Source organism: Bubalus kerabau, chromosome 2 (genome assembly GCF_029407905.1).
Source record: "Bubalus kerabau isolate K-KA32 ecotype Philippines breed swamp buffalo chromosome 2, PCC_UOA_SB_1v2, whole genome shotgun sequence".
NCBI lineage: Eukaryota > Metazoa > Chordata > Mammalia > Artiodactyla > Bovidae > Bubalus > Bubalus kerabau.
Window position 1 is genome coordinate 91,699,819 of NC_073625.1, and position 16,103 is coordinate 91,715,921.

Sequence of the window (16,103 nt, forward strand, 5' to 3'; positions counted from 1 at the left end):
CCTGAAAGGTTAAATAGACAGTTATTTACCAGATTTAGTTCTTGGTGTTTTGGGCCTGAGGCGTCGTTTAGGTGTAGAAGGGACAGATGTAGTTTGCAGGGGAGCTGAAAGAAGATTTAATATAGCTTTGGTAAATGATATTTCCCAGGGGTCAATGAGATTGTAACTTACAAACTCCTTGAAGGGAAGAACTGCTTTCTATTTCTTTGTATCCCTAGAATGCCCAGCACAGGTGTTCAATAAGAACTGATTGAGCCAAAAGAAATTATATGCCTATATGAGAAGATACATTTTTCAGTTAAGTGTACTGGAAAGGGAGGACCCTTGAAGGATTTAAGTATACAAGGTACAGTTAATTACTCAAAAGATGATTTATCCAACAGCATGGGAGAAGTGCAGATATTTGATATTTAGAGAATGGAACATTCAGAACTCTTTAATTCTATAGCTCACTACTAACGTCACCAGGCGTTAAAGAACTTCATTATTTCAGTAATTTTCTATTATAGACTGAAAGGTATTTTACTCTCTTTTACTCATCTTTCTTCATCATATCCAGGATTGTAGAGCCCACTTGGTGCTCCTTAGACTATTTTGAGAAAAATAGTCTGATCAAGTGGTATCTAATATGCTAATTGAAGGGAACATATTTTAAAAAAATTATCATCTATAATTTTGCTGCTATTTTCTGGTTTGTAAATTGGAAAGAACTATAGAAAGGGAGTCATCCTTCAAAATAATATATGCAAAGACAGAACTGTTACATCATACACCTGAAGCTAACATAATGTTATATATTAATTTTACCCCAATTAAAAAATAGATACCAGGACTATGGGAATTCTTCAAGGATCATCACAAAACTAAGAATGACAGATAACTCAGTTCTTTGACGAGTTTCATCTAGAGAGTGAATTTACTACTGAAAATATTCTGAGAAGGCCAGCGTGACTTCTGCTTTTTGTCTCTTCATCTGTTCTTTCAAAGTACATAACTATACAGAGGTCATTAATTACCAGGTGTTGTAGGCTGCATTTCAGGACTGGTAAAGATTTCCAGTTTTTGAGAAATAAATGGTGTTTCACTCAGAGCTGAAAACACAAACACCCCATCCCACCAAGTAATTCCAGTTAAAATGAGGTATTTTAAGAGCTTCAACATGCTTTTAGGTGGTGATACAAAGCACATGCTAAATGGACATAATGAAGGATGAAAAATGCACGTTGTCTTGGAAAGCTACTGGATGAAATGACAATTTAAAGTGGGGAAAAGGTCAGGATGAAATCGTTCAGTAGCTGACTCCAGGCAGACTGAGCACATGGAAGAGAGGTGATACAGGCCACAAACATATGAGATGGATGATGATGAAGATGTCCATGCAATTTTCAAAGCTTTTCATTCCTTAAAGTATGGAAAAAATATCATTCATTACAGTTCAAAAATGAGAGAGAGAAAGAGAGAGCCTCAAATGGAACATAAGATGCCTGCATTGTAGGGAAAAATATATATTATATTCAGAAAAAGGAAAGAAATAAATGATTAGATGTGATGGAATGAAATGGTCATTTGGAAGAAAGGCATTCACATGGATTTTCTTTTGACGGAAAACAAAGTAGAATTTTTCTGTTAAAAACATTACCCAGTGTTGCCCTTGGCTGTTCAAGAGTTCTAGAAGTTTTAGGTGGGACAGAGTCCAGAAGTAGATCGCTTGTTGCTGTTGGAATAAATGTCAACATTTATAAAAGCAGTAGAAGGCCCCAGGAATAAAATACAAATTCCTGAGTAATAAATTATGCTCAAATGGGGAAAAATATCAAGAACACTTGAGAGATTTCTGACCAACATTTTAAAACTAGTGATTCATTAGGAGTTGAAGATGAGCTCATGTTTAAAAACACACACACTTCAAACGTTAGAAACCATGATAAAATGGTGTTTCATACATTCAACTGTTTTCAACTGTTTTTTTCTGGTTCCTTCCTTCTGTTTTTTAATTGCTAGCTGAATCTGCTCATAACATTGTTTCATCTTTTAAAAATTTCTGCTGCTGTTTAAAATTATTTGCCTGTATTTATCATGGTACCCATATATGGCTACACACACCCCCCAAAAATACCAGACATATGTCTTTGTGTGGCAGAGACCAGTGTTATTTACTTTGAATTTCCTGCAGCACCTAATTTAGTAAGTGTATAATAAAATACTTGCTAAAAGAAACCATCAGACTGAATTAAACTCACTATAGGTAGAGCAGTAAGTGAATATCAAAGTTAGACCCAACTGAACTTCTGTAGACAAATGAGTGACACGATTGCTCTAGAGCAGGATTTATCACCTTGGCACTATTGCCCTTTAGGGTTGGATAATTCTTTATTGTGGGGATTTTCCTGTACATTGCAGGGATTTAGCAGCATCCGTGGACTCTACCCACTAGATGTCAGTAACACCTTCCCCGCTGGTGACAACCAAAAATACCTGTAGCCATGGCTGAATATTTCCTCAGTGGGAAAAGAGCAAAATCACCCCCTACTGGAGAACCACTACTCCAGGGAAAACTCCGAATTCTAAAACCTTTTCAGAATGATTCTGATCATGAGAGCACTAGGCTATTATTTAGTGCGCCTGAGAGGCAAGCTAATCTTTCTGCATGTCCCACATATGCAGAGTTTATTTACTGGAGGACGTGGAGACATTATCGTTCAGTGGGAGAAGTGGGCAGAATTCATCTCCCTGACAGAGACTGCCACCTTTCTCCTGTGGCGCTCTAGAGAGTATATTTTTTCACTCTGCAAAAATTGTCAGAATACCTGGCATCCAAAAAAGAAGAATTGAGAGGCTGGGTGTACCTGTGTGGGGCTCTGATATCTCAGGCTCATCTGATGTTGTAGGGCTTGAGAAAACATCATAAGTGGCTTTTAAAAGAAGAGGTAAGACAAAAGAGAAGATGTTAATTTTGATTAATTTTAAAAGACTTCATGACATATTTTAATGCTGGCTGAAGGAGGACAGTTGATGTAGGTGCTAGAGCTTGGGCCGTGGTCTACTGGTCTTGTCAGTAAGATTGAAGCCATCACTAAAAGACTGGCCTCCAGTCTTTCTTGCTCTGAACTGAGTCCCTAGGGTGATGTGAGCTTAGTGCTATTTGCTTACAATGAAGCGTGCCAGCTCTAAATCACATAGCTTCAAAGAGTACATACATAAATGAAGTCAGATGGCAATTTTAGGAGACATTTCCAAAGAAGAACAGTCGCACTGAGGAAATTTGCACAAAAACTACAGTTTAGCTTTTCTATTTAGTAAACGTTACCATCATGATGTCTGGATAATACTTTACAGTTTGCATAGTACTTTATAGCTTGACAGCACTTTCTAACATATCAGCTTGTTTAACTCTGTTAATATCCTTGAGAAATAGGTGAGGTAGACATTAACCCCATGTTATAGTCAATGGGGTAGTAACTCCATTTTCTAGATATTAAAATTGAGATTCACTGGGGTGAAGACATTTGTTAGTGGTCAAATTCTGCATATTTCTCATTTTATTTAGCATGGGCCCACCTTCTTTCTCCTTTGGTAACCATTAGTTTCTTTTTGATTTCTGTGAGTCTATTTATGTTTTGTAAATAAATTCATTTGTATCATTTTTTATACTCCATATACAAGGATATCATATATCTATCTTTCTCTGTCTGATCTACTTCACTTAATATGATAATCTCCAGAATCATCTATGTTGCCACAAATGGCATTATTCCATTCTTTTTATGACTGAGTGCTATTCCATTGCATATATATAAAGACTTCTTTTTAAACATAAATTCGTATATGAAAAGCCTCATGACCTCACTAGGACAGAAATTGTGCTTGTTACACTCTTCACATACTTCAAGGTTGTACTTCCAGAGCCTTGTACACAGGAAGACTCAATGAAATTAATCTGCAAGATTTCCATTACTATGAACAAATAGCAATGAGTTTAATAGTTGGGTAGTTTATGCTTTTAGTAAGGATACATGAGAATAAATGAACAGATTCTTTATTTTTGGAGCATACATATGTGTGCACACAAACCTCTTCCTCTACTATACAATTACCTTTCATGTTTGTGTGGTCATACTCTGCCATGGAAACAGAACCCTAAACATATATATGAAGACACAAGGGGAAAATACAACAGGCCAGCAATACGTAGCTGGATGAGAAAAGCATTTACAAGCACCACATGCAGAGTTCTGAGTATCATTTAAATAAGGACATAAAGCTCTCTTACATTTCTTAGAAAAATAAAATACCTTTCTAGCTGGCCTTTAAATTTGTGAAAATATTGCCTACGAGAAAATTCTCATGAAGCCAAACCAATGACTCTGGCTGTAAATCTCTAAGAGGCCACTGTAAATCTATACACCATTCACCACACAGTAAATTTTATTTTCCTGATCACAAAGCATCAACACCTCCATTTATTCCTATGTTTTCTCTTCTCTAGGGTTTAATCCAGTTGGGTGGGCCAGATTTATGCTAATCAACACCTCACAGGCAGATGATAAGGTCCAAAAGTAGAGTTCAGCCTCTTTTCAACCTCTGTGAGCAAACCACCTGTGGCCCAAACTTCCCAACCAGTATATCACGCCTTGAACATGCTGATCACTTCAGCTTTCAAGTCTTTAAATAATTTTTAGAGCTTAACTGCATACAGCAATTTACTAAAGCTCTATAATGTACTGAAAGAACGAAACACTGAAAATAGTAGTGAACTCCTAAAGGGAGTCCCCAAAGTGGATTCTGATGAAGACTGAGGTAGACTATCCTCAGTTCTGTCAAGGGAAGTCTCTAAAGATAATTGTTTATTTCTCAAGGGGAAATAATTAGGCCAGAAGGAACTGTCCTCTTAGTATTAAGTTACAGAACAGTTAAAAGGAAAAGTCAGTTTGTCTGGACATGTTGGAGGAAGAACAGGCAGGAGAATTTTCTAAGGATGCAAATAAACACAATGGGTCATCTTGGGTTATATAAAAAAGCCATTTCTTTATTTGATTAAGGTTTCAAATCCCTCCTGGTCCTAAATGATGGTCTTTTAAGGGGATGACCAAGTAAATTAAGGAGATTTAACACTGAGAGCATTAGCAAGCCAGAAACAAAACATTGACTTCCATCCTCCTTCTCCAACCATATATGGGCTTTAGAAATCATGCATCTGCTCCATCCGCAGGATAAGGTATCTATCTGTCTGTCTGTCTGTCTGTCTGTGTATCTATCTATCTGTCTCTCCCACTTCTGATGCCCATGGAAAACATTGCATTGGTCATGGTGTCATTTTACTCTCTGCCCGAGGCAGGGGCTGAGACCCCAGTTAATAGCATGATTCAGGCTTCTCACTCAACCCTATCAGTGTAGTCATGTGGTATCTACCATCAGTGCCATGGGTTTAATATGACATCAAGCCATTTCTGTGGGGTTGCAGGATCTCTTCAAAGTACACTGCATATGTCTGGGTCTATTCTCCTTAGACATGTGTCCACAGAGTTGAACATGACTGAGCGACTGAACTGATTCTCCTTAGACGTTTTTACACAAGTGAAATGAAGACCCAAGAATCATTTGGTGTACTTCTATTCTCTCTTGCTTCTTTCCTTTCTATTAATTAAATTGGGGGTTTAGGATTAACAGATACACACTACTGTATATAAAATAGGTAAACAACAAGGATCTACTGTATAGCACAGGGAACTACACTCAGTATCTTATAGTAACCTATAGTGGAAAAGAATCTGAAAAAGAATATATATTACATATATATAACTGAATATGTATGTATAACTGAATCAATTGCTGTACACTTGAAACTAACACAACAGTGCAAATTAACTACACTTCAATAAAATGCAAAAAAAAAAAAAAAGAAAGAAAAATACATGAAAAGAAAATGGTGATGTTGGACCATAAAGATGGCTGAGTGCTGAAGAATTGATGCTTTTGAACTGTGGTATTGGAGAAGACTCTTGAAAGTCCCTTGGACTGCAAGGAGATCACACCAGTTAGTCCTAAAGGAAATCAGTACTGAATATTCACTGAAAGGACTGATGCTGAAGCTGAAGCTCCAATACTTTGGCCACCTGATACAAAGAGCTGACTCACTGGAAAAGACCTTGATGATGGGAAAGATTGAAGGCAGGAAGAGAAGGGGACAAAAGAGGATGAGACGGTTGGATGGCATCACCAACTCAGTGGACATGAGTTTGAGCGAACTCTAGGAGATGGTGAAGGACAGGGAAGCCTGGCGTGCTGCAGTCCATGTGGTTGCAAAGAATCAGACATGATTAACAACTGAACAAAACTCCCTTTGCTTCCAGGGACTTCTGGAAGATTGATATGATGGTGTATGTACAACCCTTTGAATCTCTTAGGCAAATACAAATGCAAATAAAACTGTTACGCAAATACAAAATCATATTATTCCAGTGAAGAAGTACTCCAACAAGCATGTACACATCCATGCAGATCCACAACTCATCGAGGGGTAAAGGTACTGAGAGCTTTTCCAGAACTCACTCTATAGTAATAGAAATCATAGTCAACTGGCCACTTTCCAGTAGAGCATAAGACCAATTCTATTGCATCATCAGAGAGACTGACTTTTCTAAATGATTGTTACAAGCACTTAAGTATTTCTAAAATGTGGCCAACTTTTTTATAATACAGAATTTATACATAAGTTTACATTTTGGCATATAGTGAAAGAGCAGATCTTTATAATTTCCTTTTTGTATTTTAAGAAAAGTTGGATTTGCCAAGGAAGTCAAAATCAATCAACCCTACTTAAACATACTTTAGAGGAGGTTTAAACAAAATAAAATTCCAAATAATGAGATCACAAAATGCTGTGCTAATGAAGCATTGGGACCAATAGGCTAAAAGTAGGGAAGAATATGTTTGATGACTGCACTTCTCAGATTTCCTAGGACAGTCCAAATTCCAAATACCCGGTCCCACTCTTGCCATCAACTATTGAAATGATTTCAATATTCAACATGCAAGTTAGAATTTCCATATAGGTTTTTATAGCCAAAAGTAATATAGAAATCTTTATGAGAGCATGCATTTGGATCATTTGATACAGAGTATGAAGTAAATGTGGAAAACAAATCTAGCAAATTCTGAAGCAAAATGAATTTCACAAACGGTATTGATAAATGTTTAATGGCTGATGAAGAGACAAGCAGCCTCTGGCATCCAAGTGTTGGCCAGGCACTCATAGCTTGGCTGTGGTGTTTGCCTCCTGGACATCAACAGTTGAGAACACCAATATCAGACAAGTCCACCTGGTGACCAAGATGGACCAAGGCAAAAACAAGACCTTCTGTAACTGTGTGGAACACAAATGCAAGGGCACAAAAATTACTGTCCTCATATCCTGGCTAATATCTTTATCAATCACAACTATAGTCTCACCCCTCTTTTCTTGCCTTCTAGTTAAGAATTATTAAAATTTTCTATCACAGATTCCTCCCATTTTCAGCCAATATCCAGTTCAGAGCAAAGCTTCACTTTCTTAAACCCTCCCCAGAATTACCTAACACAAGACTAAATCCCATAAGACATCCTTCTCAACATCCTCTTACTAAGAGATCCACAGTTACTCATGGTCTACAATCTCACTGTTACAATAAGTAAATAAACTTAACTTTGTTCAAATATAGCTGAAGGTAACTGACAGAGTAAATACAGATGCATTGTATTTCAACATAGAAAATAAAATGTGTTCATTTCACTGTAATAATATGATTAATATCAGCTGAAATATATAATTTATTCAAAAGATATAACAACTAAAAACAAGACAAATGTTTTTATGTACCAGCATTCAAGTACTATCTCTGCCTCTCTCTCTCTTCTTAATTCTCAACTAATTACATTAGGAAGCCATGTGAGTAAGTGGAAAATACAATAATCATATATGTTGAAACTAAACAGGAAATAGAAACAGTGCATGTATAAATTCACAAAATCAATGAAGAAACAAAGGCTGAAATGAATGAAAGGATTGTGTGAATATATCAACTTTTTAAATCAGAAGTAACACATATTATAATCTGAAATCGAACATGTTAGGAAGATCCCACGAACACCTAAACAAGAGGTAGGTGTGAGCGTTAAAAGCCTTAGCAGAAACAAGAAATATTTAACCACCCACTTTGAGAAATCAACTTTACATTGATTTCTCTGGCCCACTGTCCTGTAATTGACCACATTTGATGCTTCTTATCTGCATCATGTGAAATATTACAGACTACAATAAAAAGGTAGTGCTTCTTCAACTTTACAAATCACCTGGAGATCTTGTTAAACAGCAGATTTTGATTCATTAGATTTGAAGTAGAGCCTAAGACTCAGCCTTTCTAACAAGTTCCCTGGTGATGTCAATGCTGCCTGTCCAAACATCACACCAAGTAGCCCAGACATAACCATTCAATATTCCAAGGGCAGACTAGGGAGTTTCTGTGGCTGATTCTTATGCATGCAACCATATCTACTGAACCCTTACAGCCCGTGACCAGCTCCAGCACTTCATCTAGACACAGCTGGCAGCTGATGGTTTTTGAAAGTTCCCTGGCATCCTAAGGTGGACCTGGCAGGAGTGAGGCAGCTGAATAATAAACTGCTTCCTGCTGCATTAGCCTCTATTCATAGTCTACCAAGGCAAAACCAGAATTAAAGGAACCTTTCTTTTTTGGGGATTTCCAGTCTCATCTATCTGTATCCTCTTTGTAACTTCACAATCTTCACCTCCCAGCATATTCTCTCTGTTCCCCAAAGCTCACTTCAATTCAGGCTTTATATATAATTCATATCCTAGGCATTAAAATCCAGAAGGGGTTTCCTGGAGGTTTTGGTCAGTTTGCTCTTAAATAATCATAGACACCAAAAATCTAGAGGCTGGTCAAGAGAAGCCCAGGAAAATCTACATCCCTTTGTTTATAACCTAAAAGTTAAGAGATAAAAGGGACCTAAGTAGTATATTAGTTCAGTGGGCCCTAACAGTCCTCGGTTTGGTAGATGTGATGCTTGTATAGGATGGGGGATTGGGGCGGCGGGGGGGCGGGGGGGGGGTGTCAGGTAAGCTCTGCCATCATGGAGCAGATAAACCAGCACACACGCCCACAGGTGAGCCTTGTTCCACAGTCAATGCCGTGGTGGAGTATGAAACTCCACCTGATTTTGTACTCAAGTGACCCAGGTTCTGAAGGTAGTCTTGCACCAACAGTTGGTAATTGAAGTAGAATTTTAAGGGCAGGGACATGGAGAATTAAGGCTTGCTACTGCTAAGTCGCTTCAGTCGTGTCCGACTCTGTGCAACCCCATAGATGGCAGCCCACTAGGCTCCTCTGTCCCTGGGATTCTCCAGGCAAGAACACTGGAGTGGGTTGCCATTTCCTTCTCCAATACTTGAAAGTGAAAAGTGAAAGTGAAGTCGCTCAGTTGTGCCTGACTCTTGGCAACCCCATGGACTGCAGCCTACCAGGTTCCTCCATCCATGGGATTTTCCAGGCAAGAGTACTGGAGTGGAGTGCCATTGCCTTCTCCGGAATTAAGGCTTAGAAAGACCCGATTTAGGGCTTCTCTAGATTGGCTGACAACCACAGCCAACTTACAGATGTTTTCCCACTTGAGAAAACCAGGGGAGACTGTAACAGACACACTTAGTTCATTTGATGCCATCTTTGTATCTTTTGCTAAGATCTGAATCCATTACGCTCACCAGAGAAAGATAATTTGACTAAGATCTATGTGTCCATAAGCCCATGCTCATCCTTTCTCAAACCAGCCATACGCTGAACTCCTTTCTGAAGAATATTACAGAATGGTGGTGTGTTTAATGTCATTACATGAATGTCTAACTACATTACATGCTAGTTATAGGTGCTAAAAGAATTGCAACCAGAAGGTTCACAAAATTAAAAATAAGTGAAACAAAAATCATGGAAGTAATCACACAAAGTGGTTTATGAGGTCTTCTTAAAATTCTCACATGCTAAACAATTTCTTTGGTTGACTGCTAGACTTCAAAAGAAAAGATATAAAGGTAAAAATTTTTGAAAAAAAAATATATTTTATGAAAAGGAAAGCTATTTCCCTCAATCAGTTTTAGTGTTAGAACACAAGAATTCTCAGGAGAAAAAAGCCGATTGCTACAATTTATAAAAGAGCAAACTAAGATCCAGAAAAGTAGAGAAAAATAGCTAAAATATGTGGTTGGTAGTAAAACCAGAACTGGAACCAAGGTCCAGTATTAGTGTTAAGACCTGTGGTCTCTCCTCTAAATTACAATATGTTTACAGATTTTAGGACTCAGTAATAATATCTTGCATGTAGTAAACTCTCAAATGTTCATTGAATATTTTATTGAAAAGAAGCAAATACCTACCTGCAAGGGAAATAGTAAATTCATATTGTTAAATAAGACTACCATAGAGCTTATTTTTGTTACTGTTCTCATGTCACAAAAGAGATCTCTAGAAATTCAATGAGCCAACTTGCAGTTCATCTTCTAGCCAGACTTCTAACTGTATATCCAGACATTAAAACACAGATCTTTAGAACAAATGCAAAAACATTTTGCTTTTGTATTGATAAAAATGAAATTAATCTAAGCACCAAGAATAGATTATAGCTTTACCATTTACTACAAATATATGGATAATCAATTAAAGAACCTATAGAAATAAAAATAAGAGAAGTTATTCAATACTGTTGCTCCAATCTATTAAAAAAAAAAAGAATGTAATTACCAGTTTGAGGCAGTAGAATTTTGGAATCTTCAGATATTTTACTTGTAGGCACAATCCCTGGCTTTTCACTTGAAGCTACAGCAAAAAAAGAAATGGAATTCACTGTTTTTTTTTTTTGAGAGGATAGAGAGACAGAAATAGATTGCCCATGTTGTTAAATGGCTACCAGTAGCCTGAAATAAAAAAACACACACTGATCCAACTAAACATCATTATATACCAAGAAGCAATCAATACACTACACGCATTCAGAGAGCATTTGAACAGGGACTAGACGGAGACCAGAGTTTGGTGTCATACTCTTAATGTTTCTGAGAACAGAAAACTAACAAAATTGGCTCTCTGGGATTGACAGACTAATAATTGTTATTGAATTTGTAGAAAACTCAATCAGAGAAAAAAAAGTCAACCACTTGTTTGGCTGAGTCAGACTGAAATCATCAGCTCGTTGAGGTTTGCACAGCTAGGATCCCGTAAACGTGTCCTACAGAATTAAGCAGTCACCACCCACAACTGAACAGCAGATTCAAGGCACTGTTATTACCCAAGGCACCCCCAGGCTTCTCAAAAGGGAAAGGTGTTTTTGCCTGAGGAAATTCTGGAAGCCTTTTCGGAGCTGCAACAAAATACACAAGAGATGTTATGACTTGAAGTGCAAGAGAAAGGTTTTTAAAATCTCAAGCTTGCAGAAACAAAAAACAAACACAAAAATGAAAATTACTCAGGAAAAGTAAGGTACTGTTAGTAGTACATATTTTTACTCCTGTGTTTCAATGATGAATGATTTAAGACAGCTTCTTTTTTCTATTTTTTATAATCAAGCCACTAAATTTAAGGAGTTTGGGTTCTTCTTCTTACCTTTATTAAACTAGTGTTCTAATTTTTTCAGCAATACATATATGTGCTCTCAGATATATTTTGTTTAAATTCAAATCAAGCATATCTGAACTAGACAATGTTCCTCCAATAGCTTTTAAAAACAGAATTGCAGTAATTACATGTCTTTATGCTTAAGTTTTCCCAACAACTTCCTTGATATCACATTCAAATTCTAAGAAGCAGTCTATAGAAATATCATAAATATATCTTCTCTTTCAAGAGAAATAGTTGAGTAAAAAGCTATTTTGGAAAAATACAGAAAATCATTTATTCAGTGACAATGACTTTGAATTAAAAGAGTCAAATATAAATCAAAATATGACTACTCCCAAGGAAAACAACCAAAGGATTTATATAGAGGTTGACTAGTTAGTATCCTAAATTATAAAATAAAGAATTTATAGCATCTAAGGGCCTGGCATTCAGGCATTTATTGTTCTATAAGCCATGTGTCCCTTCTTTTCTGTGAGGAGATAAATTTGAATGAGTTAGCCTAAGGGTTTCTTTCAGGCATGCATAAAATTTCCAAGGAAATAATAAGCTGTAGTGTTTAATAATTTTTACCTAGAGTGCTCAGTGGCAATTCAAATCTAGGTATTAAAATAGTTTGTGATGTTCCGGGGGTCCTTCCCCTGAGAACTGCAATAAAGAAGAATTCAATTAGAAACACCCTGAATCAGGATTTGACACTGTGACTTAACGTATCATGTGAGGCATGCTCATAATGGAGGGTACATGGGCAGCTGATACCTTTCATGGAAATAGCTGGCTTCCCCTGGAAAGTTTTTACACAGTTGTATTAATTTGAAGGTCTACCTTCGAATGACCATGGTGTGATATGGAAGATCAACATCACAAAGACAGAACAATATATGTACATGCTGCTCCTTTTTAAAATGTTTTTTAAGGAGAAGAGAATAAAGCAACTTAGATTCTCTCAAGCCAATAAACAGCTAACTTGCATGACATGAAATTCTTAGTAAAAAGCATTACACTTTTGGGTAGTCTCCTTAAGTTTACTATACATAAGCCTAGGAAAAGCCAACTAAAATGGGAAGTACAGACACAGTCACGACTCTCACCCCTCCAAGCTTTGCAGATTAGAGGGCTGGCATTCTGGTTTTCTATGCCTCCCAAGAGGCTGGTAAAAAGGGTGTGCAGTTAGCATCTAACATCCAGAGCTGCCTAAAATATTAGTCACCAGGATCAAGGCATGTTGTTAACTCTTTAAGGGAACTGATCCAAGAAACAGGAAGATGAACTACTCCCTGTAAGGGAGGAAAGAAAGTGGGGAGGATGGGAAGCCAAGACACTGAGGTTATTTTTCTATGAGGGTTGGGGTGGTTTTTGTTTTTAAAGAAAAAAAGAAAAACTTCTGAGAATTACCCAGTGTTGTTTCTGAAATGTCTAATGCACTAGACACAGTGGGCTTAGTGGTTCTTGGAACTGATTCAGGAGTCACTGGAAGGGAAAAAAGATGACTTTACAAATTAAGATAAAATGAACAACTCAGGACCATAGCGTACTGCTGTTGCCCTTTAGAATTAGAACCTACATGTATACAGACCAATTCTTTTCAAGTTAATTATGGTAAGGGCTCCCTGGCTTGGCCCAGTGTCTGAACTGACACCTCCTTCCAACCATTCCCTTCTGGGTTTGTCCACTCTCCAGGTATTTCAAAAAGCACATGGAATTGACCCTCATGGAATCACTTAACAGATTATTCATAATTTCTTGTGTGTCTTTTTTTCTCTTTATGTCCAGAACTTAGCACAAACTCTGGAGAATAATAAGCAAGCACATGATAAATATTTATTAAATGAGTTAATATATGGGCAGCTAAAAGAATGACCCAGGGCAAAAAGATTTATTTAGAACTATTACATTATAGGAATTCTCTTTTCCAAACTGCAGTGAACATGCAAAGCTTAGAGGTGGGTTGAAATTATAAGGATTCAAGTGCTAAGTCACAGAGTTATTTCAAGTGCTAGATCAAAGGTAAAGATGACCCTCAGGTAAATAGTTTTTAAGAACTAAGAACCAGGATCACTGAAATCTGGCATGAATTGTGAGCTACACAATTCCAGAATTTTGTAGGGTAAGGATATGAAATAAACACAATAACAGTGAATAATAAATTGTTAAGTTTATCTAAGCATTTCTGAAGTGGAAAGTCCCGAGGAAGTTTTGGCAGAGAACTAAGAAATCTATAGACGCCCTCATCATATACTATGCCAAGAGAAGAAGTATCATTGGGAAAAGTCGACAGAATCTCCACTGGGTCATGCCTATCCTTTTTTTTTCTTGTATTTACCAATTAGACTGAAGTCAGAAAACTACCTAGGAATTTCATTTAAATGGATTACTCCAGCATCAGATTATACCTTTCCTCCAATTTCTATGAAGGTAGGGAGGGGATGGAAGGTCCTTCTCTCACCTTCAGTCAGGACCAAATACTTCTTACTCTGTCAGAAATATTTCTTCTTGAATAGGTTTATTGAAATAAGGTCATTTTATTTCCCCACCAATCTTTATCATCTCTGTACAAGTTATGAGTCAGAGTTTAGTACAAGGTAAATATCACTGATTTTTCAATTTACAGCAGTTTTATGGATGAAAAACTCACTTTAGATTGGAGTTACTTTGCTAAATGAAGATTTAGGGGAATCCTTGCTAGGTATTTGTTTCACAGAGTCCTGAATGAGGTGGTACTGCTCTGGCAAAGAGTCTGTAGTTCAGAAAATAATGTTTTCCTGATGGGCTGGACTTGGGCAGTTTGTTCACAGAAAAAATGCTGAATGTTTGTTAGTAATGGTTGATAAACTGGGGAAAATGCACACTGAATTTATTCTTCAAAGGATTTTTAAAATGAACTATTATGTATTTTCTTCATGAAGGTCGTTAATCTTCAACAGCCATTTACTAAATTATTCCAGGGTACTTTCATAGATCAAAGTATGGATAATGGTATTTTTTTAAACCAATCACTTGTGGAAGTAAAGAACTGAAAAATGCTCTCATGTCTTCTTATAAATGGAAAGCACCAAAATCATGGCATTACATCTTAGTATAAAAATATTTCAGAACGTTGAGGTAACAATTTTCACCTGGAGTGAATAATGCAGGTTCTATTGTTACAGATCAGTTATATAATTCAATTGTTCATTTTGCATCTGTTGTTTTCCCAAACATTAAAGACCCAGAGTCTCCTATTGTTGTGTGCTTATGATCAAAATAAACTTCCTACTGGCTCTTCACTGAAAAAAAAAAATACAGGCTTATCAATCACTTAATATTTGAAAAAATATATTATGTATTTTCTCAAAGTTAATAAACATAGGGATCTCATTACCTGTTATGGGCAGTGCTGGAATTTTTTCTACCTCTGGTGTTTTAGATTCAGCAGGCAATGCCAAGGTTTCATTCTTAGCTAAAAAATCAGAGAACAAACAATTTACCTCACTTCCTCATAACAGTGTCCAAATATAATTCCCTCAAAACAACCAACCAACAGACTATTTCAAGACTATTCTGCTAGTATCCCTTCCCACCAGGCAGTCAATACAATTACTGTGCATTTCTACCAGTGATTAGGATTAGTAGTGGCAGCCTTCAGAATTCCTTCTCATTAACCCTAGGTACTACTTTAAGATCTAAGTTGGCACTGGAAGGAAGAAAAAAAATGACAACCCAGTACTTGGCTAGCTCTCAAGTCATTCTGATTCACAAACAGAGTTTCTTGAAGACATAGGTTGTATAGCAAAATGCTCCCTGGAATTTTATACTCAATTACTCCTAATTAAAAAAAAATTTTTTTTTAATGGAAAAGAAATTATCCATTATTATATATGGTAAAAATGTAATAGGTTATGGCAATACAGTTTTAGAAAAACATAAATAATGTACACAGGAAACTAAGATATTTGAAGATATTTATGGTTAAAAAATTACAAAAGGTTATTTATTTGAGCCACATATCAACATAGATATTTTCTTTGGGTCTGTGTGGGAATTCAGTGTAAAAAAATGAAATCTGTTTTTCTTTTTTTTCCTCTTCTGACAACTATTCAGGAAACTTCTAAAATTCAGGTATTCTTCTTCAACGAAAGTACATTTCTGTGCCAGAGCTACCCAATGATTAAGACATTCTCCATTTCAAAAAATGCATGTAGGATTAACTCGATTCATCTATTTGGCACACTGAATCAATGACCTACTTACAATATTTTGAAAGTCTAGTAACATGAAAGAATTCATTTTTCTTTGAGATCCACTGATCATGTCACCTAGAACTGATTATAATCAGATGGGATAAAATCCCATCTTAAGCCTTAAGTCTTAAGGCTATAAGGAACTCTTTGGGTTTCTTAACTTTGGCACTACTGACATTTGTGACTGTATATTTTCTTTTCTTTTCTTTTTTTTATTATGGGGGCC

General features: G+C 36.6%; 1 protein-coding gene across 19 annotated transcripts in view; it reads right to left on the reverse strand.

The window, feature by feature from the left end:
- The window catches only part of ABI3BP (ABI family member 3 binding protein), a 298,503-nt gene that overhangs the window by 131,931 nt on the left and 150,469 nt on the right, over positions 1–16,103 (reverse strand). For 13 of the 19 annotated variants that reach the window (XM_055567939.1, XM_055567957.1, XM_055567952.1 and 10 more), the window contains exons 10-17: positions 15,019–15,096; positions 13,053–13,127; positions 12,231–12,305; positions 11,332–11,403; positions 10,788–10,862; positions 2,847–2,912; positions 1,640–1,714; positions 30–104 (exon numbers count right to left, since the gene is read on the reverse strand). In XM_055567939.1, coding sequence (XP_055423914.1) covers positions 30–104; positions 1,640–1,714; positions 2,847–2,912; positions 10,788–10,862; positions 11,332–11,403; positions 12,231–12,305; positions 13,053–13,127; positions 15,019–15,096 — 591 coding nt within the window. Of the gene's footprint in view, positions 1–29; positions 105–1,016; positions 1,092–1,639; positions 1,715–2,846; positions 2,913–10,787; positions 10,863–11,331; positions 11,404–12,230; positions 12,306–13,052; positions 13,128–15,018; positions 15,097–16,103 lie in introns of all 19 variants that reach the window. The other 6 variants (XM_055567958.1, XM_055567949.1, XM_055567948.1 and 3 more) reach the window with 6 other exon arrangements.